Source organism: Semicossyphus pulcher, unplaced genomic scaffold (genome assembly GCF_022749685.1).
Source record: "Semicossyphus pulcher isolate SPU_LCO1_2020_fin unplaced genomic scaffold, fSemPul1.0.p SCAF_14, whole genome shotgun sequence".
NCBI lineage: Eukaryota > Metazoa > Chordata > Actinopteri > Labriformes > Labridae > Semicossyphus > Semicossyphus pulcher.
In genome coordinates this window covers 30,215,911-30,240,957 of record NW_027211648.1, presented here as the reverse complement: position 1 = coordinate 30,240,957, position 25,047 = coordinate 30,215,911, and the positions used below count along the sequence as shown (strand labels likewise).

At 43.1% G+C, this 25,047-nt stretch overlaps 1 protein-coding gene across 1 annotated transcript in view; it reads right to left on the bottom strand.

Annotated features, from left to right (window-relative positions):
- gabrr2a (gamma-aminobutyric acid type A receptor subunit rho2a) overlaps nt 1–25,047 on the bottom strand; it is a 53,368-nt gene that overhangs the window by 4,393 nt on the left and 23,928 nt on the right. Inside the window, 5 exon segments of the mRNA XM_069661603.1 lie at nt 986–1,138; nt 4,255–4,395; nt 9,675–9,757; nt 14,774–14,997; nt 18,341–18,408. Of these exon segments, the coding sequence (XP_069517704.1) occupies nt 986–1,138; nt 4,255–4,395; nt 9,675–9,757; nt 14,774–14,997; nt 18,341–18,408 (669 nt within the window).

Genomic DNA, 25,047 nt, shown 5'->3' with positions numbered 1-25,047 from the left:
CTTGGATCTTTGAAAACTTCCAAAATTAATAAAAAAGCAGTTGTCGTTGGCAGAACCTGGTTGTTGTTTGGATCTGCATATCTTGCTGACTGTAAAAACTTAAGAGTATAATATGTCTTAATCTTTAAAGTCTGCTGAACAGTACGCGTAGATAATCTTTTTTCCCTTCAGCAACAGATAAACTCTACGCTACAGAGGCCCAGCTGCTTTTCATTTAATATTTTAAGTGAGAGAGTATCAGTGACATGGAGACGTGGGACGTTCTTCAAAGATGAACCAGGAACACTTGAAAACTGGAGCATAATCCTTAAAGAATCTGCATACTTCAGATGCTAAGCTTCCACTTTGTGACTTATGATTTCATTTATTCGCACTTTACTGCTTTGAGGCAACTCGGCGTCTTTCTGCTCTTTCATTTGTCAGTCTGGTTTAAACATTGTCAGTGTTTTCCATGTAAGAAACATCACTGTGTTTGGAAACCCTTCACACAAAATAATATCTTTTCAAAGAGGTGTTTCTAAAATGTTAATAAAAGATGCTGCAGAGACAAAGAGTGGTCCTCTAAGCCAAATCAAGCTTTTGTGGCAGCTGATCCTGAACTGTACATAACATATTCACTACATTAAATAATACAATGCACAAAAGAGGAGAGAAACCAGAACAAACTTGTGTTCAGATATAAAAATTGTCACAAGGAATTAAAGAACATCCCACCCTAACAGCTGAATTTAATCAGAGCAGAGAGACGCGGCCTGAAAAGATCACAGCTCAGGAAGAAAACAGACGTCTGTATGACAAGTACAGCAACAGCCCCGATACAGAAAATAACTCAAAGAAAAGTGAGATTTTTGGAGTGTGGGAGGTTTGTGTGTTCCCTGTGGAGGAGCCGTATCACAGCCAGCTTTCATCATCTCACTCAGACAGATTCTCCTCAGGCTCGCTCATCCCTTCAAAGCACGATTGACATGAGACTTTTTTTTTTTACCCAGGGAGACTCTGGCCGGCACCGCCCGCCGGTCGATCCAGAACGACACCCAGGATAGCATCACCATGAGCGTGGCGGGGAAGTACGTCTGCAGCAGGAAGAAGAAGATGTGGCGTCGCAACGTGAAGTTGATGTAGAGACGATTGTACCAGCCTGCAAACACAACAGAGACATGATCAGCAGGGGGGAACGATTTAACAATGTAAACACGCAAAACCTCCAGAATTTACATGAGATTTTTTATGATATGTTGACGAAATGTGCTCATGGGTGTCGGTTTAGCTCAGCTGTTCAATCAGTGGCCCGTGTACAGAGGCTACAGTCGGCCCCGGGTTCATTCCCACTCTCTCTTCCCCTGTTTCTGACACTATCCACCATCCTCTCACGAAACAAAGGCATAAAAGGACAAAAAATTAAAACATTACTTGCTCATTAGCATCGACAGTTTATATAAAATGCCTACATTTAGTGAAATATGAGATAAATGCACATGTAGTTGATGCACTGATGACAAGACAAAAAGAGTCCTCAAAAGCTGCTGGAGCAAAATCTCTCCCCTTTGACTTTCACCATCAAAGTACACACACAGATTTGCTGGATGTGTGACATTACATTCTTGTCTGAGTTAGGGCCTGTGTCCGCTAACACAGCACCTATATTCTATATGAGACCCATGCAGGTCAGCGTTTTCAGCTGTTATTTGTCGCTGAGTTCTCAGGTGAAAATAGTGCAACTTTTCGAACCCCGGCGCTCTCGTCGATGTTACTTCTCCCTCACAGACCAATCAAAATCAAGAAGCTTCTATTAACTTTGTCAACAACAATGGCGAGGAGAAGCTAATCCCTTTGTTTTTTCGAGGGTGTAGAGCTGCTGCTAACGCCAGGACACGATTCATTTACATTGTTTTATGTTGTCTTTGTACAATTTCCTCGAATAAAAGCAAAGATTAATCATACAGAGTGATTTAAAACTTGACTTAAAGGTCACTACCAAGGGGAGCGGAAGTGCCACCAGACAACTTTCGTAACCTAGAAGCGCTCTGACATTGAGGTTGTTGGCACTGCCAGCGCAAAAAACGCTCTGCAAAAGAAATCAGCCTAAAAATCAGAACCCTTTTGCTTATTGTGATGTCCTTTCTCTGAGTATCTTCATATCCTTTATATTTATAGAATCTGTAAAACCTTAAATTAGTGTTGTAAATTTAAAAAAAAAAGCCTTTTTTCCTGTCAGATCTTGCTAAATAAAGACAAAAACATATTAATCCAGCACAATTCTGAATGTAGAAATATAAACATACATATACATATATATTTTCAGAGCAGACTGTAAAGGTGTTTTGTAATGCAGCGCCTACATTGATATTTTTGCTTATGTGATGTCACTTTTTGGAGTAACCTCAAATGAACCATATTAATGACCTAAAGGTTATGTAACTTATGCTTTCACTATTTTTACTTTAGAGCAATTTGTGCAGAATTATGCAAACAACAGACTCATTGGCCCCCCCTGCTTCTTTGTAACCAGCTCATAAACTGCATGCAACGCAACAATACGACAACATCAAAGAACGTACAACATGACAGAAAGAGGGAACCTTAGCTGTTGTGGTTTTTGTTTTAGACTCATTTTAACAGGATTATGTACGTGTTGTGTTATGTTATGTTATGTTATGTTATGTTATGTTATGTTATGCACATTTGCATTTTACACGGCACATAACAAAGAGTAATGACTTCATCAATGAAAACGTTGTATCCCATCCCCTTTCTGTGTCAAGAAAATAAACGCTGCAGCTTTTTTTTAGCTTCTTAGTTTTGATCAGGATTATTAAACCAGTGATCTGTTGTCAAGGGTTAAGAAACCTGTGAAATTTGAGATTACATTCATGTTGTTGTTTGAATGTGATCATATCTTTACCAGTTAATGTCCCTTTGATTTTAGTGCTTCTTCAAATCTTTTTAATCAGCCTTAATATCCTTGAAGACATTATCATTATCGCATTAGCCACTAATTTCTTTCTTTGCTTTTTATAATTCAACTTTTCATTTGACTCAAACCCGGTTTGTTTCAATGCTCACTTTCAATCAGCCTTGAATCCTTTGTGAATATCCTCTTAGAGCCTCCCGGCAGTGGAGCTAAAAATAGAGCTTTTGTTCTGAAGGTTAGACGACTTTCTATCTGTGTTTAGTGACTGTAGGCATGAACTGGAGGGCAGAACTGATCTAATTGGATGAAATAATCATGATGCTGTACAGAAGAACAGCGTCTCACAAGCATTATTTTTGAATTATTTAAACCATGCATGGATCATGTTGCCTAAATTAATACTGTGTTTGTGTGTGTGTGCGTGTGTGTGTGTGTGTGTGTGTCTTAAAAAGTACATTTTCCATTTATTTTTTTTAATGAGCAGAAACAGAAGTCCACAGCTGGTCGATGTAGAACGATAGTCCCCTGTTGGTAGGATTGGTAAGAATGTGTGTGTGTGCATGTGTGTGTCTTAAGCAGTTTTCCCACTGGTCAAAAAACCCGCTAACACCCGCTCACACTCGCCTTTTTTGCTTAGTGGGAAAGGTCACAATCGGCATTCAGACCCGGGTCACATGACTCTGCAGTAGACCTGGATAATTATCGCCTCGGCTCCGATCGGCATTGATGGGAACACAAAACCCGTTTCGACACGCTAATCTCCGCCCCCTTTCCGGTGTGATGCTATGCTTCATCTGTAACTTCTGCGACTCCTCGTCATCCCAGCTACAAATTCCACCTTGCTCCGCCAGAGCAGCGCTCAAACATCGCTCCAAATTTGTCGTCGCCGAGTTTGATAAACAGACTGAATGAGTGATAGATCCCATAAAGACCTAACCACCGTAACATCTTCACTGCTGCTTCAGACAGTGACGCAGCAGTGAAGAGACCGACAGGAGGATACTTCACTGGCAATGGGAAAAGAGACAATCAGCATCTATAAGTGGGCCTCCCCGGGTCTGAAAAACCTGCATCAATGTGCTGATTTAGGTGGGAAAGGGATATTAGATAGGTAGACATTGCTCAAGCCTGCAAGTCCTCTCTCAGCAACTTAAAGAAATGAATTAAAAACCACGTTTTCAGTAATATTTTGGTAAGAGACCTTAAAAGTAATTTTTTTTTCTCTTCTCTTTTTTTTAAATGAGCAAAAACAGATGTCCTCACTTGGTCAGTGTAGAATGATAGTCCCCTGTTGGTAGGGTTGGTAAGAACGTGTGTGTGTGTGTGTGTGTGTGTGTGTGTACCTGTGCTGCTGTAGAAGGCCAGGCGAGACGTGGTGTGAAACTTCTGGATGAGAAACTGTGATAAAGAGATTCGATCGTCGGTGCTGAGCGACTCGTCTCCGCTCTTCCAGTACAGCATGAGGTCCTCGTCGGTGTAGGCGTCTGAAAAGAGACAGTCCGGTCAGAGTGTGATGACAGACTCTCTAACAAAGCTTTACATCAACGGCTCATTCATAATTATCATCACCCTTTGAAACAGTTCTGGGGGAACAAGTTCAACCTGCTCGTGTTTTCCACAGTTTTCCACACAGACTGTTCAACATGTTTTTCCAGTGAGGTACAAGAAACCGCTTTTTATGTCCAACAACCAAACAACAGCCTGAGGCGCAAACATCCTGCACCATGAAACCAGCAGAGGAGAACAGCAGCCTGTGCGCCAGAGTCAGAACTAATGCAGCGATAACTGGTGACAAAATGATCTCAACGTCACAATGAACAGCAGCGGAGGAAACTGCATGTTACACATTGTGAATGAATAATCAGACTGTGTTGAGTTTAAATACTTTTTGTAATCACTTCATAAAACACAGGGTGGTTTATTTCATAAAACCTTCATTACAATCAACACACTGTTTTATTATTCTGACTCGGTTCCACTCACACTCTCCTGAGGTACTCATGAGTGCACCAAATGTGGATCATGCAGTGATTATAATATGATTAGAAAGTATACTGACATTTATAATTAATTTACTTCTTCTTGTTTTGGTTACGTTTGCTAAAAAAAGAGATCAGCTGTATCAGGAGAACAAATGAAAAAATAATAGATAAAATGGAACTATATGTTTGTAAGATTTATGTCTTCACTTAGATCCACTGGGCCTGTTGTTGCTGACAGACAGACTAAAATATTGTTCCTTTTTTCACGAATTGTTTTACTACAGACAGTCCAAGAGTAACTCCTAAAAATCTATGTTCATAAAAAGTCGTATTGGTCGAATATAAGACGAATATTTTTCCTTGAAATACATCTTTCAAATACATAATTTCCTTTGGGATAAATAAAGTTCTATCTTATCTGTAAAAGTGGAATCGTCTTATATTCGGGGTCTGGACTTTTAAAGGCTAATGTTCGTTCACAACAGTCGACGTCGTCACTTATCTGTAAGCGAGTGTACCCCTCATGACTGAGGCCAGCCGTCACTCACAGCTACAGAGCCGGGGGGGATGAAGGAACAAAAGTCGGCCGAGTTAACCAACAACTGAGGCGGAGTTATGATGCTAATTTTAAGATAATAGTTATCAATGCAGCAGATTCATCAAACAACTGTCAAACAGCCAAGAAATACAGTCTGAAAAATGCTAACAGTCTGAGCTAACAGAGAAAATCATACCGTTTGGGTTGCTGAATTTCGGCATTAGTTACACTAATCTACCTTTACTTTACTCGGCTCCGCTCTTTAACTTGCATCACGACAACATAAAGAGTAATGTAACGTTTGCACATTGGTGACGGCATGCAACGTCTGACCATCATCCCCAACTGTAACGCAGTGTTTGAACTGACCCACGCTTTGCACCGTCTCTGTGGTTATGCTTACTGCATTTGGCCAGCGGTAATTTGCCGCGCACAACCTTCCCGCCAGCCGGGGAAGAGAGGCCAACTTTAAGCTAAGCACCTTCTGCAGCTGTGATAAGGACCTCATACAACCCCACTTCAAACAAACCTGAACTATCCCTTTAATGTGGATCAAATTAACACTGAATAAGCCATAAGACGTTCTCTGTATCTGTATCGGCGAGCGTGCATGTCCACTGGAAATAAAAGAATGTAAAAGAGATTTTTTAGGAGCTCAGCTGTGATTAAATCCCAAACAAACAGTCTGATAAACTTTTTGTGACACTTCCTGGAGCCTTCTTCTTCTTTGCTTATAAAATAATCATAACAATCAAAAGTCCGGCTCCCCGCTGTGAGCATTTCTTTACCTTCCGAGCCGGAGACTCTTTATAAAAAGCTTTTATCTCTACACTCTGTAATCTCTGAATAGTGCCCGAGAGCAACCTCAAATACCCAAATGTCTTCTCAGAAAATCAGCGGTCGTTTGAAGCTGCACTTAGTTCACAGTCGAGTCTAAAACATCAGAGGAAGTGCGTTAAATCTTAAATGTGTGTGGAGCTGTGTGATGTGGCCTCTGGTGTGTGCGGCTCCTTCCCGGGATAATCTTTGATGTTTCAGAAACAAAGAATTTAGAGAGACAGAAAGTGATGTCTCTCTCACTCTGGATCTTTTCAGGTAAATGCCCCTGCCCTGTTAGCGCTCTGATGGGACTTGTACTTAGAGACACTGATAGGGAACGACATCCTTATGAGGCACACAGCTGCTGGAGCTCGACTAGGCAGGTGTGACCTTTTACCTGTCATGATGAGCCAACTGCGAGTCAATAGAAGGTGAAAGAAGGCAGTGTTAAGGGTTGATTGGAGGGGGAACGCAAGGTAAAACTTTTCTTGGCTGTCGCCAGAAGTGACCAGATTTGGACAAGAGGCCGGATAAGCACTGCTACACCTCTGCCAGTTAACAGGACGCTTTGGTTGCAACTTGTCAATCACAGGTGGCTCCGCCCTAAACCCTCCCCTGCTTCATGGTCACTCTAAATGGGAGCATCAGTGACTAAACGAACATCATGCTGTGTTGAAGAAGACTTGAAACTAAAGATTGAGACCATAAACTCGTTAGATCAGGCTACATCCAGCTCTTTTAATACAGTCTATGATGATGATCCACCCCTCCTGCTCTCTGTGCGTGAACACTGTCACCTCACGTGACCCTTGTTCAGCCGACCTGGGGCTTGAGGTCTGGTCTCTGGGGTGGTTTGCCACTTTGGTAACCCTTTCAATCCTTTCCTGTAAGCAGTTGTCTTTCATGGCGTAATGTCAGGTATTTTCCGTTGGTGAAGCCGTAGGGAGCTGTGGGTTCTTCGTCATTTCACCAGAAACCTTTCAAACACTGTGTCCTAACAACAAGCAACTGTCCCTATCTCACTGCATGGTGTTACATCAGATGCACTTTGTGCCCATTAAATATTTATAAGTAACAAAACATCAGCTGTGGTTTAAAAGAAACGGGAGACGAAACCATCCATCCATGATCTATACTGCGTATCCTGTTCAGGGTCACGGGGGGCTGGAGCTGATCCCAGCTGTCATTGGGTGAGAGATACATACACATAGAGACAGACAACCTGTCTCACACCTACGGGCAATTCTAGAGTCACCAATGAAGCTATCGAGCATGTCTTTGGACTGTGGGAGGAAGCCGGAGTATCTGGAGGGAACCCACGCATGCACGGGGAAGGTTGAAACCAGTCGAGTAAAAGGCGAGTTTACTATCATCCTACGTTCATACTTTTAAACCAGCAGCACATCCTCATACTGAGATCTTTCGTTAGTGAAGAGACAAACAATAAGTAGTTTGTTATCAGCATCCTGACAGAAACTTCAGCTCCTGTATGATCTCCCTCCAACCAGCAGCCTCCTGTATGTAGACAGATACGTCCTCATTTCAACTCCAATGAATCATATCTTGATCCAAGGTTTGAGACGACATTGATGAGGTGAAGGATGAGCTCCTTCAGGGAGCTCTCATGGCTGACCTCCCTAACATGGAGCAGAACATGACCAGGAGGAGCCAGAACCAATGGATGAGAAGAGAAGAACAGACCTGGAAAGATTTCCAGCATAACATTGGAAAAGAGAGGAACAAGAGAACCAACTCTGGGAGTGGACTTTGAAAAGCCCCCTCTGAAAGACTCATGAATGAATTAACGTCTACAGCCAAATTAAAGAAATAAGTGCAGCAGACCGACCGACCGGCCCATCCTTGTTTTTCAGATTGTTTTGTTTATTATATATTTATACGACATGCAATGAATCAGCGTGTTCAAGGGGAGTGACAGTCAGACAACACCTCACGCTCGTAGCCAATTAGGACACTCCAAAAGAAAAGAACGCAGTCCATCAAGGTGATTTTGTTGCCGAGCCTCGGTTGTGTTGATTCTTTAAATATGAAGCTACGCTGCTGGCTAACAACTAAAATTTAAAGGAGAAGTTCAGTATTTTTAAACCTGGTCTCTATTTTTACAAATGTGCATGCCGAAATGACTCAAAGGAACAAGAACTTTTGGAATCGGTCCCCTGGGGCGACTGCACCCGATCAAAGCACGTCCACTAAAAGTTTTAGTTTTTGCCGCTGACAGGCTCAGATTGTGACTCCAGGTGTCTGACAGCATTACGGAAATGATCCCTACAAAGATCGTCCTGTTTTTAAAGAGTAAGATCCTTTTTGTGTAACCAGAAACAGAAGTCTCGCTCGAGGAGAAGTCTCACTCTGAAATCTCACGTGTGGTGAGATGTTACCTGAACAGGACGATGGCAACGTGAGTAAAGTGTTGGAGAGATTGTTGCGTTGGTGTACAGAAAGCATAGGTCAGTGTATTTGTTTAATCCTCCTCTGCCTGTTGCCTCTCTCTCTCTCTCTCTCTCTCTCTCTCTCTCTCTGTTCGTCCGTATACTCCGGCTCAAATAAATAAGGATGAATTTGAATTCAAATGCCTCGTCTTCATCGTCGAAATCAGGCTTTTGAAATCAATTCTTGCTGGCAGTCCTCTACGTAAACAAATCCTCTCTCCGACTCTCCCCAGCGTGGTGCAGCCAGGTCAGACCGGGGGTTGGTGGATAATTGGCTCAGAGACGAATGTCTGAAATCTATTGCAGTTTTTATGAAATCATTTTTAAACTTCGATAAAGTTTAAAGTAGTTTTGACCTCAGTGTGACATCTTTCCTCGGCTACTTCTTCTTCTACTTTCTGACTTTGTTGAACTCTTCTTCTTCCTGCTGCTTCTGCTTCTGTTCAGTGAGTGGATGGTTCCAGAGCGAGAGCCTCCAGGTTTTAATTCATCCTCATGTTTTGTCAGTATTTTACCTGGATTCATTACGATTTACTTGATTTTTTGAAGAACATTTATGAACAGCTGCTGTTTGGCCTTCAGTGGCCTTCCCTCACTACACATGCTGTAAATCCTTTTGCTCTAAAGTGTTTCATATATTTAGCTGACATGGCTCCTAAGCCTCGTTTCTTTAGTTTATAATGTCTCTTTCAAAAATTTAAAACGGCAAGAAACTACTTGAAATTTTAGCATTTTTATTTGTAAAGAAAATCAAACTCTTGCTGCAGAATAAGATATTACACGGTCCTGATTCTTAGAGACATAATACATTAATAGAAGATATCGTCAATTAAATAGAAGTGAATCCTTAAATGGACGAGTTTCCCTTGAATTATTAAATGATTCATACATCTAGCAGTGTCTTCTCTCCTACGCTAAGACGCCTTCTCGTTCTCCACATGATTAATATCATAACCATGAATAAAAGATTCACTCACAGCTCTCGAGCTCCAGCGAGCAGGTCTGAGAGTCCAGAGGGAAGCGGCTGAAGTCCATGTTACAGGCGGCGGTCACCGTCACCCTGCAACAACACAAACAAGAGCAGACACACGGTGAGGACAGTCGTGATGCTGCAAACATTCATTACACACGTGGTGAGTGGAAACAGAAACACAGTGAACACCGGGATCATCTGTCGTCAGTCGTTTATTTTCTGTGGACTGAATCTGAACACAAAGATTAACTCTGTTCTCTTTGTTTACGCTCAAAATGAAGTGCTGATTATCTGAATGTGAGCACGAGTCCACACTAGTCATTGTATATCAAGATGAACGACGCGTCTCCTCCTCCTCTCGTTTCACTACAGTGAAGCCTAAACCCCCCCGGAGCGGGCGCTGCCATCTTGCTCATCTGTATCCAGAGTGTGTGCAGGAGAGATCGGCTGCTGGAGCCGCAGTGTTGACATCCCGCACCTTCCTCTCCCCGACACACACCTTTACCTTGTGTCCTCTTGTGTTGGAGCCCTCAGGTGTCCTCTTGTGTTGGAGCCCTCAGGTGTCCTTGGCGTGTTGGAGCCCTCAGGTGTCCTTGGCGTGTTGGAGCCCTCAGGTGTCCTTGGCGTGTTGGAGCCCTCAGGTGGGCTCAGTCTGCAGCAGAACAGCTTCTTGTGTCGGTCTGAAGCAGATATTCACGCTGATGGAAAGTTCAGTGACTGTAGTGTTAGTGTTAGTTACGTCTCCTCTCGCCGTTCCTCCTCTACTCTGCTACTCAGGAACAGAACGCTGCAGGAGCCCCATTTGTCCACAGAGCTGTCAATCATGAGGCCACGCCCCCTTTTTATAGCATAAAATAACTAATTAAAAGTAAACTTGTCAGAAAAATGAACACTGTGACATAAATCAACACGATAAGAACTAACTATAATGACAGAAACCATGTTTGAGAAAAATGTATTTGACGTGTATTTTGATTTTATAGTTTGACTCATGTCCCATCTGTTAACATGGAGGAGGCGGGCTTTATGAGCTATACTGCAGCCAGTCAGCAGGGGGCGATAGAGAGGGTTGGGCTTCACTTTTAGGGGGCTGTCATGTCGGCCATCTTTATATACAGCCTGTGGTCCACAGTGATGAGCTGGCACCATGAACGTAGTTCAAATAAGCAGCACTGGATGATTTCTGAACATGTGATGGACATCTGTTTGCTCGGTCTGTCAGACTTCATGATTCTCCTCGATGACCTGCATGATGCACAAGGTGAGTCTGACCCCCTCTTGAATGTCACTTCCTATCTGTCCCATCGTTTCCTGTCTTTGCAGCAGGTTAAAAAAGGAGGTTTGTTTTTTAGTTTGCAGTTCAAGAATAAAGTCAAACTTTTGAAAACAAAGTCGTAAGTTGAGAATAAAATGTCAGAAAACTTCCTTCTGACTTCCTTTCTTTCTTCTTTTCTTCTGCACTTCCTGTCGTCTCTGTTCTGTCAGAATAAAGCCTCCAAAAATATACAAGGGCATCAAGTTCATTCACATCACTCTCTTTGTGCGTTTCTGCAAGGTTACCGTTCATATTCTGACATTTTGGTCTTTGTTATGTTGCAGTGCAGAAGCACGGTAATGGATCAGGTGTTCTGGGGAGCGCAGAGTTGATACATCATCTTATTTTTTAATCCATTAATATCGGTTTTTTTCATTGAGAGTTTACCGTCTCACCCGAGCCCTCGCACAGGTTGCTTTAAAGGTTGAAATACGAACTAAAGTTGATTCTTTTTCCCAGATTAGAACCTCACTGAATCTCCAAACTACAAATATCCCTGACCCAGGTGAGCGTACAGGTAGGTGCATGTCGTGACGAGATGCTCATTAAAGCGAGCTGTCAGACTCAAATGTGACTCAGATTTACTAAAACTATTTCCGGAGTTTCCTCGTCATCGGTTCGGAGATGTGAAGTCGAGCAGAACTACAAACAGAACTTCAAACGCTGCAGAGAAACGTCTCTGTTCCTCGTCGCATCTGCTGCAGCAACAGCAGACACTCGTTTGACAAGAAGAGGAATGAGAAAGTAATTAACGTATATAAGAGCTGGAAAAGTTTAAAAAAGTTCACAAGTACAAAAGTAAACAAGTTTGCATGTACTGATTTCTCTGAATTGAGCAGAACTAACAGGAGTAATGGACACCTGCAGGGCTTCAGAGACTGCCAGCGGGCTTCATTTTGGCTGCGTTATAACTTTGATTTAGTGCTTAAACACGGATGAACGAATGAATAAATAAATGTAAATCTGGGAGCAGAGTTTTTAAAGCAGGGCTGGATGAAGAAGCCAGAGAGCCAAAAGTCAAAAACAAACGTCTTTAATGCGTCCTCTCCGTGAGCAGCTCGTTTCTACACGCAAATATTTTTAGCTTCAGGTTTTCTGAGTGGAAGTTTGTTTAAACATAAATCACTTTACATAAATATTTAACTTAAATAATAAATCTGTCAAACGTAGATTTTGATTTTGACAGCATCCCTCCTAAAGACCGTGGCCCGGGTGTTCAAAGACTTTAATCTGGATCAAAATGGAGATCTTATTTTTTGCTATCCAAGATCAGCTAACCCATCTCCCTTCTGTCCTGGTTTTCAAAGTAAAACTGGATCAACCTGGACTTCTTAAGGTTTCCAAATCTGGATTACCAGAGCTCTAAAAGGGACTACATGTAACACACTTTGTCCACAGGGGGCGCCAGCATCCACACAAAATGAGGGTTCCTCTCAGCTGCTTTAAATGATGTATTTAATGTTTGATATTGAAGCTATTTGGTGTAAGCTATGATTTATATGACAACAATTTCCCACCCCTCCCATGTTGTCCTGTCTTGGCACCATGCATGAGATTAAAATAACAGGACGTTCTTTTGTTGTTTTGCAGTTCAAGAATGACGTCAAAGTTTAAAAAATAACTTTATAAGGTTGAGATTAACGTCAAAGCGTCAAATGCAAAATAAAAAAAATCTTCCTTTTGACATGTTTTGTCTTTCGTCTCTTCTTCTCGTCTCCTGTCGTCTCTGTACTGTCAGAATAACAATGCCTCCAAAAATATACAAGGGCAATCCTTCATGTCTTTACAACCCTAATGTTGACTTCATTTGCTGTAGAGAACCAGCAGCTCAAGTTTAATATGTAAAACATGTCGACAGTATAAACTACACTGTGAAACTGTTGTTTATTTTTTATCACATTGAGTTCCTGAAATCCTGAATCCTCCGTCAGCTGGGATCAGGATCATCCCGATGTTTGGATCAAAGTTTGAACACAAACTGGAGCTTTGATCAGATCCGATTCATGAACAACCCATCCTCAAGATGTGATCCATCCATATTGATCTATCAATATGCACTGTATATAAAAAAAATCAGTATCTTTAAGGGAACGTGGATTTTATACATCACAGTGAATTGAACACATACCCACAAAGTGTGCCTGGGACCTGGGTGTCACAATTAACGACCAGCTAAAGTTCATGTTGCCTCGATTGATCAGGAAGATCAGACTCTACCTGTCAGAGCATGCAACACACCTGCTGGTACAGGCCCTCGTGATATCACACATTGATTACCATAACTCCCTCCTGGCAGGCCGCACGCACATTCAAACCTCTGCAGATGATCCATAACGCAGCAGCGCGACTGGTCTTCAATCAACCTTAAACAGCACGTCACTCCACTGCTCATATCCCTCCACTGCTCATATCCCTCCACTGGCTCCCAGTCGCCGCTCGCATCAAATTCAAACCCTGTCGCTCGCTTACAAAACAGCAACACAAACGTCTCCTGCCGACCTGAACGCCCTCATCCAGGTCTACACCCCGTCCCACCCACTACGCTCTGCCAATGAAAGACGCCTGGTGCTCCCATCACAACAGGGCCCTACGTCTCTAACTAGACTCTTCTCCTCTGTCGTCCCCCGGTGGTGGAACGAGCTACCACACTCCACTCTGTCCGCAGAGTCCCTTTCACCTTTAAGAAGAAGCTACAGACCCAGCTCTTTATGACCTCTGACCTTAATGCACTGCCTCTGTGCACTTCCTGTCAGCATCCGTGTCCGGTCGCACCTGAAGCTGTGTGTTGGCTCTTACTGACTTCGTTCCCTCCTGTCTCGATCACACAGACACAGTGTGTCTGCATATGTGAAAAAGTGCTATTAAAGAGTCCCCTCTTACTTAAACATTAAATGACTGTACTGTGATCATTTCATTTCCTTCCTACAAAATTCATCAAATCTGCATTTACGGGTTGTTTTAAATAAAACCTCATCTTTGCCTGCAGGACAACGCTGACATAAAGACATCCAGTTGAGACGTACTGATGTTCCAACATCCAAAGAAACTTTGTCAAAGTCATTTGGATTCTCTTGCAGTCAGTAAACCAAAGAGTCTGCTGCTGTTTGCAGGAAATCAAATCAACAGAAACAGTTTCTTTCTGACAACAGCTCATCATACAAACACAAATAAAGGAGTGTTTGTCTCTCTGATGATGTTTCTACTCGTGTGCATTTGTCTCATGAAACAATGCAGACATTAACTGCATAATTGGACACCGACATTGCTTCTGTCTAACAGATCTGTATCGAATCATTTTCTTCTCTGTGGTAAAAAGTCGGCTCACTCCCGATAAAATGACCTCGCAACAAATACGAGCTTCCTGCACCTGCATACAGGACGTCATTCAGCTTCTTCAGCCGTTTCAATAACAAGAAAGGTGCTTCTCTTCAGAGTGTGATCCTTGAAAGGCTCTGAACTTGTACAGTAACACATGAAAACCATCCAATGAAGGTCAGGGTGATGAAATGCTTAAAGGGTCTGCAGCTCATTGATCCAACAGTGGGAGATAAAAGAGCCAAAAGTGATATTAACTTTGGGCTTTTACTTTGTAAATTTACTCCTGACTGATATGATATAAAATCACAAGTTAACCATATAAGGTCAAAACAACAAGCTATCAAGGTGAACGTGAAGAGAGCTTGTTGTACTGGCATGGCGACCCACTGAGCGACTATGTTAAAGGTTGTCTGCTGTGAAAAAGTCTGTTAAGTTCACATTGAACAGGTGAACGCGGCAGAGCTACACACCTGAGGCTGTAGAGGACGTGTCCATCAGGAAAGACTCGCAGCATGATGTTGTCGGTGGTGGTGTCGTGGATGAAGGACCTCTTGGAGTGGACGAAGAAGACGTCAGGGACCCAGATCTTCTTCACCAGGCGGCCGTCAAACGTCATGCTCTTGTTGGTGCTGCTGGTGAACGACAGGCGCTCGTCCTTCCAGTAGTGCCTCAGGTACAGAGTCATGGTGAAGTCCTGTGGAGACAAAGAAGAGTGTATAAGAAACGACAGAAGGCCCATGTCTGAAGATACACTAATCAGGATGTTTATCAGTCGCACCACTAACACATAGAATTTGCAGTCTGTAAAAGTATTAATCTGTCAAAACCAAAGAGTGTTTGTTGGACGCAGCCACCATGACCAATCTGGGTTTTGGAATATTGTTTTGATGTTCTCAGTTTAGCATTTCAGCCCTCAGGAGTCAGAAACGACAAGACAAGGGGGTGATGCTGGAGATGAACCAGGGGTTAGCAAACACTAAGTGAGCAGCTAGAAGCTTAAAGTGATCATTTTCATTTTGGCGGCACCTGTGGTGAGAAACGGTAACTGCAGGAGCACACTTCCCAGATATCCAGACAGTGCTGCATGTGTGACGTCCACGGTTGGCTCTGGTTGTAACTCCTGATTTTCCTGGCTGACGGTCGCTTTCCTTTTCAGACTGTTTGCTTCATCTGAGCGTCGAGTTTGTTTCTTCTTCTTTGGATTTTCACTTCTTGTTGAAGTTGTATCTGTAGTCATCCATCTTTTCTTTGTTTGTTCAGCCATAGTAGATTACTGTTTACTCGCAACACTTGCAGAGAGCGGAAAAGCAGCCGCTTAGCTCCGCCTACCCTCTCTGGCAGACCAACCACTGCTGGCTGATGGAGAACGTGTCACTAACTGGGCGCCGCCACAGACACCCAGCCCATAATAATACTATATACTGCAAAGGCTTTCATCAGTGGGCCACAGGCTCAGTCATTGTGTCACCTCATTCAGAGAGAGAGAGAGACTTACAGACATTTATTTACATGAAAATCTTTGAGATTATGACTTTTATTATCAAGGTGCATCTGTCAAAACAAGCTTCAAACAAAGAGTAGGTTACTTACTGATCAGCTGACTCCTCTGAGTGTCTTTTAGTTCAACCAAAAGCTACAGTCTTTTTCAGGGCATCCTTTCTGGTCTGTGTTACTCTAAATGGGAGCATCAGTGACTAAATGAACATCATGCTGTGTTGAAGAAGACTTGAAACTAGAGTTTGAGACCATAAACTCATCAGGAAAACATTTACTGAGGGAATAAATCAGGAGAGGAGGAGGATCATTTTCTTATAGACTTCTATAACTACTGGAGTCGCCCCCTGTTGGCCACAAGAAAGGATGCTTTAGATCCACTTTAGATGCAATAAGGCTGCTTCCTCTTCTTATATACAGTCCATGTAAAAAACAATAACAGCTGCCACTGCAGCCACAAACAGTGTTAGAGCTACGCTGAAGCCATTTTAATTTGACTTCAATGGGAGGCTCTACAGTTTGTGCAGCGTACATCACCCTGCATGCAACCATGAAGGGAAAAGCATCGATCGATCGAACAGGATAGTGCCAAACTTCAATGAACTTTACGGTATCAATAAATGACATCACTGTGACCTGGTCATTAGGCCATTCGACGGACAGGAAGTGACGTCTCCAGGGATGCTGGTTTACTTCCTGCTTTATATTTAAGCTGAATACCTCAGAAACATTAGCTCACATGAAGCCACACTTTGTACACAGGTGTGGAGATACAGTAGCAACACTCCAGCATGCACTGAATTGAGCAGGGATGATTCTCTGTGTATTCTTCCTCCCTCGCAGCGTCCTCCTGTCAGTATAAAAGCGTGTTCGACTGTTTCTAATAGATGTGATGTTTTTAACTGACTAAAGAATAAAGCTGCTCAGCAGAACCCTGAACTCACCCAGAGACAAACACGAGCCGGTGCAGCTGAACACCATAAAGTCTGTCGACTGCGTAGACAATCAAAAAGCCGTCAGCGGGGAAAACGTGCTAACTGTTTCTGGTTGTCAACATTTAATTAGATTTAGAGAAAATCCAGCTTTTCAAAGCTTCACACATTCGTCTGTCTTTGGGCTCAGAGCCGGAGAGAACCGTCCTCACTCACTGTTTGTGTTGGATGATTGGATTTGAATTTACTTTAAGGTAGAAAATGATACTGACTGGATTATTTTCAGATCATGTTAATCCTCATTACACTGGAAGGAGCTGCACGGAGCCGTGTATGACTGTACTGTCTTTGTAAAATATGAACAATGTATTTTATATTGACTTGTTTCATCTGTTCCAGAACATAAAGCACAACTTAATATCAGCCCTGATCATCTGCACACACACACAAACTGTCCATCACACACACACGCTGTCAGAAACCATCCAACCATGTTTTTAAATCTTAGTAATAAAAACTTCTGAACTTGAGGGACACAAAACTTTAAATGATGCTTTTTATCGTTCTAGAGGTCGTTGAACTCAACTGGCGTGGTCACTTGAGTGACAGGTGGATGCTGCTGGCTGTCTGCTAGACGTAAACACAGACACGGTCACTGAGCTTAACTTCACCTGTTTGTGTTGTTGGAGCCTTTAGAGGACAAATAATCCGTCTCTCTCTCTCTGGAACTTTCTGTGCGTGCAGTCTGAGCTCCAGCTTTAAGTGAGTTAAATGTTAGTGTTATTGTATCGACATATTTTAGCACTAAGTAGCAGGTATACTGTGCTCGCTTTAGCTGCTTGTTAGCCTGTTCAGTGTTTATCAAACAGTTATTTATTTGTCGGTCAGTTTGTAGGAGGAGGAGTCAGGAGAGATTAAAGCGGACTGTAGTAAAGTTCTTATTTTAAGTCATTCACCGGCCGCTCTCTCACCGCGCGAGTGAGCTGTGAGTCCGCTACCTGTTTACTCTGACTTTTTTTTTACTACAGACTGTTAGATGTGATAACTTGGCCAACCCCTCACTCCTCTCCAGCTCCGCCCTCTTGTCCAAATATGGTCACTTCTGGCTCCAGAAAACCAACATGGCGTCGGCCAAATCACAACCTCGAGGCTTCATTTACAGAGTCAAGAAACCAACAGGTGACGTCACAGTAGCTACGTCCATAACTTGTATGTGTGCGTTCAACACGTCTTTACAGGATGCAAAGTGACAGTAGCACATTAGCTGCTTCTCATTTCTCCTTGATTCCTTTCCTTGCCTCCTCTCCTCGTATCTTTCATATGAGATGTGAGCAGACGGGGTGAAGAAGAGGCATGAGGAGAGACGAGGCAGGGCAACGATTTCTCCAAAGATCGTTTGTTTCCAGATCATTTTTATATCATTTATTTTGTTTGTTTTATCATTTTATTGTTTTTGATTCGTACTAAATAAACTTTATTATTATAAATAAACTGACAAAATACATAAAAGTATTCCACCACCACAGCAACGCTTTTCTCTACAGCTACGTACCTGATCTGTTATAATCTGTCACACTGCAGACAGGTGTGAATAAAGACAGGTGTTCTTACCATGTCGACCTCAGAGATGCTGTCCAAGCTCTCCACCTGAACGTCCACTCCGACAGGGATCGCAGGACCTGTGGGACAAACCAGGAGCACAGAGGTGTTAAAGTATATTTATGTGATGCATCAGAAAACTATCTGAGTGATGCAGGTGTGCGGCCGTCCTCTGCTCAGGTCAGAACATTAGGAATCCAGTTTCCTTCATCCAGAATGTCTCCACAGCTTCATCATGTGGATAAATATCTTTTCATTAGGATGCACACAATTTTAGAAAACTGAGGCGTTGATGTCCGTCCTTGTCTGACTCACCTTAAATCTTTTATCTTCTCGGTTATTACTTTGATAACCAAGGAGCTCAAAGTAAAGCTAGCTGACATTTTCATAAAGATTTGTGCTTTAAAAAAGCTCAGTGATAAACCCTGGTTTGTTCCAGAATGATAGATTCATAGAACAACATTCAGTTCCCGTCTGTTTGGATATTTAACCTGCAGCCCGATCAGGAGGAACTCCTTCTTCCTCCACAGAGACACTACAGGACTTCTCTAAACTTTTAGTCTGCAGGAAGTTCAGCAGGACTCGAGGCGGACGGTTAAAGAAAGTGTATCAGCAGCCAGCCAATTCATGGTTCAAAAAAGAACCACTGCCCAGCTGAACAAGAGATGCTCTAAGGCCGTCAAGGACTGTGCAACCAGGGGTCACGGTGGGATTCACTGCTGTGGTTGAGTTATGCAATTAGAAAGATTGTAAAGCTTCTGGTTGGAACATTGACTGTTTAAAAATGGAAACTGGTCGGTTTACCCACATCCTCTAATCCGTAAAAAGATCAAGTGAATGAACGTCTGGTTCAGACAATGACTCAGAGAATGTAATCATGTTTGCATATCACCAGAGCACTGATCACAGCTGCAGAAAGACACAATGCAAGTCGATGGGGGCCAGAAACTGTCGGACACGAGGAGTCAATAAATTCCTGAGATTAACAGTCTATTTGAGGATTCTGCAGAATCTGTAGGCAATGGCTTCATTCTGGGTTTTGGAAGTCTTCTGGTTTCCAGTTTGCAAGTCGAGTTTAATTGTGTAGTTTTCAGAGGGACTTGATTGTATGCAGTGAAACAAAAGAGGAGCACATCGACAGTAATGCAGTCCTGGATCATCAATGCATCAGAGGACAATTTAGCCTTTTTTTAAACACTATAAAGAGACACCTGCATGTAAGTTCAGCTAACAATCCCACAAGTTGCTAGTGGGACTGTAAACAATACAGCTCATCGCTGTCTCCACCGGAAGCCCTGAAAAGTTGGCCGTCGTTCCGAGAGGATACTTCGGGCTCGATGTTAGCTGATGGGTTCGAGATTTCATCGTCAGTAACTGCATACTGCTGACATACAGTATGTTTGATAACAAGACTAGAATCAACATGAAGATTTTCTCCAACAAATGGTCGGCCATGTTAACCTTAGCTTAGCGCTTGAATGGGACTATTAAGTTTGCTTTTCAGCCGTACACTCCGGTGTCAGCATCCTTTCCAAACCCCTCAGACTTCATTCATAAGAGCACATAACTTAAAGGCAGATGCTATTTGCACCCGGTATCCGTAGCCATCAATGATATTTGCAGCCGCGGTGGAATAGTCAATGTGTCTATGTGCACCCGGGTGTATATATTCTACTCTATTATAAGTCAGTCAGTTTGCATGAACTTGGCAAAGGAGCACTATATTCTCCGCTGTATTCGGTGTTTAATGTAACCTTTTCTTTTGTGTCCTACTTTTCCGCCTGTAGTCGTTGAGGGAGGCACGTAGCATGAACACATCACATGCTTTTCTTTGTGGAGCCGGAGCAGGGTTGAGAGGGCTCAGGTGTAAATAGCCGAATAGCTGCCGTGAGACTATTTTCACCCGGGTGCAAACAGACACTCCATAACTTTTTAAAATACTTTCTCAAACATTGTTATCTCTACCAACTTTCGCCTCACCCTGCTGCCTCTCCACTGTGCTGCCTGCTCCTACTCCACTGATGCAAAGGAGTGCTTGCAACCGTGCAGGGGGAAGAAATCCAGTCTGTTACTGCTGTCATATTTCATATGTACAGTGTATGCTCAACATCCCTGCAGTCTTGTTTTTTCAGCCACACAAAACAACCAGTCAAACTTTAACAAAACATAACGAGACTTTTTGCACAAAGAATATTGAGTATGGAATCTTTATGTGAGAGCAAACCTCAGACCGGCCGCTGCTCTGAGATTTTGCCGTATTAAAAACATTCCTTTGCTCCACATACGAGGTGACATTCATTTGGAATAAAGAGAAAGACAAAAACTAACGAGACCAAGAGCTTAGCATCCCATTCCTGCACCGTCTGTGCACTGTGAGGCTAACGGAGGACAGAACATGCACTCTGAAAGGGTCAGCAGGGCACGGCTGCCAAGCAGTAATTATGCTACAGGTGCCAGCTGCAGAAAACAGATTTCATCTGTCTACAGGCTGAGGCATGTATAATAATGAAACACAGAAATGCAGCATTCGAATGCTGATTTCTGCTTCTATTTGGAGAACTTTGGGGTCGGCTCTACATATTTTATCTTGTCAGGCGTCCTCGCTGCAGACCTTAGACATCATGATAATAAAACAACTGGGGCAACTATGTCCATTCTGAGTGTGTGACAACGTTACAGAAAGGATCCCTGCAGAGACCTTGTTGCATGTTGCTTTTTCTTAAACCTTACACAAGCTGAAATCTCACAGTTGGAGGTGTCTTCTCGTAGATAGAAAAAAAAAGGTTTTGTTGTGTTCAAGTAAATTGCTTGTTTCAGGTGGTTAAACCCAGAACGTTTAGTGGATTTATTTTGATCAGGTTCTTTTGCCCCAAAGGATTACGCTGAAGCAATCTACAGGAGCAATTCCAAAACTTTTTGTGCTTCGTCATTTACACCTTAAATTATCTAAAAATACCAGAATTATCCATCAACCTTGGAACTGTATCTGCATACCTCAGACCCTTTCCAGGTCCACCTCTGCATTAAACCCCTGATCTGCTGCTGTTGGCCTCCGTGGTCTGCATGAGGGTCCTCTCTCTCTCTCTCTCTCCCTCTCTCTCTCTCTCTCTCTCTCGCTCTCTCTCTGTCTCTGTCGCCTCGTGTTGACTAACCATGACACCAGTTTCCTTTGGCTCCATGTGAAGTCATCGTGACGTTTGGCCCACTTTCTAACTGTGAGTTAAACACGTGTGAAATCCAGGAATTAGAAGCTGTCGAGCTAAAGCTGTGTATGATTGAGGGCTCACAACACGTTACATAAATCCACAGGAAGTGGAACAAGTGACCCAAAAACACATCTGAGTTCTGTTTGTGGGTTATTTAATGAAAAAGAGCAAATTAAACACTTTTAAAGAAGTTTGTTCGTACTGCAAGGGCTGCTGGGAAATCTTTTGCTGCACGGGTGTGCTTAACTGCACCTGTAGGAGGCGCTAGACTTCTTTATACTGCATCTGCAATGACAGGATTCATGTTAATGTTTGATCTCATATACCATCTCTGTGGTGACCTCTGACCTCTGCAGGAAGATAACAGCATTACATGTGACCCTCTCACATACAGCATGCACACACAGCATGCAGAGAGCTGGAGTGGAGGTAAGATTGACAGAGATTTGAACCACTTTGCATCACTTATCTATAGAGTCTGTAATCCACAGAGATTAGCAGAGACGCTAAATGCTAGATTAGAGTCACCAAAGCTCTTGAAACGAGGGGCTGCAGAGGCACCGCTGCGTTTAGGATTACTCTTCACTGAGTGGAACAATGCATCAAGTGTTGCTCTTCGTCTCACATCAGGAACAAATGCTTCTCTGCCTTCGCAGTGAACTCGTCAACCCGCTAATTCAATCAGAACTCGTTCAGGGACGTGACTTCTTTCTATTAAAGAAACAGTGAAACACTCTGCTCTTGGTTAACTGCTTTGTTGAAACATACTAATCCACCGTGTCCAGCTCAGTCCCACTTTCTACCTTCTCACCATCGTTACCTGAAGTCTGCGAGGGCCCCCGACTGCGAGCCGCATGTGCAGAACATTTCTGACCTCCATGGTTCCAGTGAAGTGTTAATGAGGTCAATGTTTTACAGATTTAAGTTTTTCTTCTTCTCTGGGGCACGTGTCATTTTCAACAGTTGGTTGTAACGGCCTCTTTTAATGTTTGTGTCATGATTTAGTCTGTTTTACTTTGTCTCCTTGTCTCCCATGATGTTCCATGTCCTACCTTTGTGTGTTTTCCCGCCTTTGAGATAGCTTGCCCTGCCCTCATTGTTTTCACTTGTGTTGATTAGTCTCACCTGTCCCCGGTTACCCCCTTTGTATGTAGGCTTTGCTAGTTCGGTAATCTTCATCTACAGATTCTACATAGAATCTGGCAGGGACGTGGATTTCTGGGAAGGCAAGTGTTCTGGTTTTCGTTTGAGCTACGCTTGTAGTCCGTATAATATTGACACGTATCACCAGGCTGCAGCGTATGCAGGAAAAACAGTGAGGGAGATCAAAAGCAGGTGAAATAATCTGCCGAAATGACATCCCGGCTCCCATCAGCGTGATCTGACGACAATTTAGCTTCTTATTAATCTCTATAAACAAACATCTGCATGCTAACAGCATGCTATTCAGAAATGTGCCAGCCAAGTCTGTGCGAGTCTGCAAGAGCGTGGAGGTCAGGACATTTGGACTCAGTCAGACTATCAATTAGAGTTTTAAGTTTTTATCACCTGTACATGTATCTGTTTGTCATGCTCAACACTTCACCTGAGGCTTTGCTCCGTGTGCAGGGTCAGTGATCGTCTCCGACTGAATCCTGGTGTCTGCACTTTATCACAGTTGCAGACTTGCAGGCAGACCGGGTGCGTGAAGTCTACAAAAGCCGACGACGGTCCAAACCGTCTTCCAGAGACCGCTCTGCTGATGCGGACTTGGTTTCAGCAGACAGGTAAAGGTTGCTTATCAAACGTCCACAGTGTGAGGAACCTCTGCAGTCTCCAGGAGCCGAGTGCACCAGCTGGGTGTACGCTTGGTCGTAACCTCATGTTCGACTTAGAGCTGAAGGTTACGACAGACTTTAAATCACGCCCTGTGCACCAGTAAGACTTAAGCCCTGTTTGTTTTAACTAACGCCTGCTCCATCCTAGGTGTAAAAGATGCACCCGGGTGCAACACAAACGGTACAAGTAACGGTCATAACAGAGAAGAAGAGCTCTCCCCTCAGCTGCAGCATGTGTCGACAGAAACACGGCGCTGTCCTCGCCCTGCAGGTGCTGATTGAGCTCACATTTTGTGTCGGTAGGGCCGATCGAAACAACGATCGAGAAAAGGTAAATGTACATCCAACAACGGCACGCTTGATTAGTTATGTTTCCTCATTTCACGATCCGTAAAAGTACTTTACTTTTGTTTTGTGTTATCGATATCTTCTGTCAATCATTTGATAAGTTAGCGAGCGGAGACGTCTGTTGCTTGGTAACAGTCACCGCTTTTCGAGTGTTCACATGGACGCGCGTCCTAAGACCGTAGCTGAGTCGGACGTAAGTGATAAGATCTATTTTTTTACGCCCAGCTGGTGCACTCGGCTCCAGCTCTTCAAATAAAGGACAAAAGGAACCTTTAAAATTAAATACAATGTCATGAAAAAATAAAATAAAATCGAATGGCCAAAAGCAAGAGCAAAGTTTCTTTTTTCTCCGAGGTGAAAGGTCAAATAATCCGTCATCTGACCACACGTCATCAGACAGTGGGTCTGAGGGTCTCTCTGATTGAGCTCAGCGGGAGATAATAATAATTTAAGGTAATCAGAGCAGCACGCAGCACAGTTTAGAAAAACATCCTGAGTTTGAAGAAGTTGGGAGAGTAACTTGTCAGTCAGTCGGAATCTGTCGGAGACGTGCGAAAGAAAACCAGGTCTGTTTCTCCAAATAGGACAGACATGTGGGTGCCAAGGAGCCACCAGCTGGACGGGCGTCTGGAGGAGGAAGAGTGTTTATGATTTATCTCAGACATCCGAATAACTGTTAAAAGTATTTTTTTAATAAACATGAAGCTGTCTGTAGAGTTCACCTTTGACTCCAGTCGTGTTCTTATCTTCTACAGGTGAAGGTGAGGGTCTCCAGTTGATCCAAAGTTTAACCCAGCCTTTTTCTTTGCCTCTTCTATTTTGTCACTGACCCTGTTTGTTAACTGCTGCATTCATGTGCTCATCGGGCCTGTTCCAAGATTCAGAACGCTTCCTCTTCTGGTTGTTCGCGTAATATAGAAACATCACATACGCTAAAAGTCGGGTGCCAAACTGTTCTCCAACCTTGTGGGTTGTTTTTCTGACTTTAAGGTGCCTTTATATTCATTTTCCAGGTCATTTTTCCTATTGTTCCAACACCACTTACATGTAGTGTAAACTTGCCTTGGAAACTATGCACATAAACACAGGGTAAGGCCTCCCCTTCTCAGTGCCAGTTTGTCAAACATACCATCAGTGTTGATTGTTCTCCTGGTTTTCTTGTTGATTCCTGACCTCCCCTTTTTGTCTACTATTAGCCACCTATACTGTACATGATGTATATTTACACTGCCTGACTGTGACCCCCACCTGTTTCATCGAGTAACAGAGCGTTTTACTGCAGCAGGTCCTGCTGTGTGAGTCGTCTGCTCTCTTGGTCTTCTGTTAGCCTCGTTTACTGGCTTTAAAG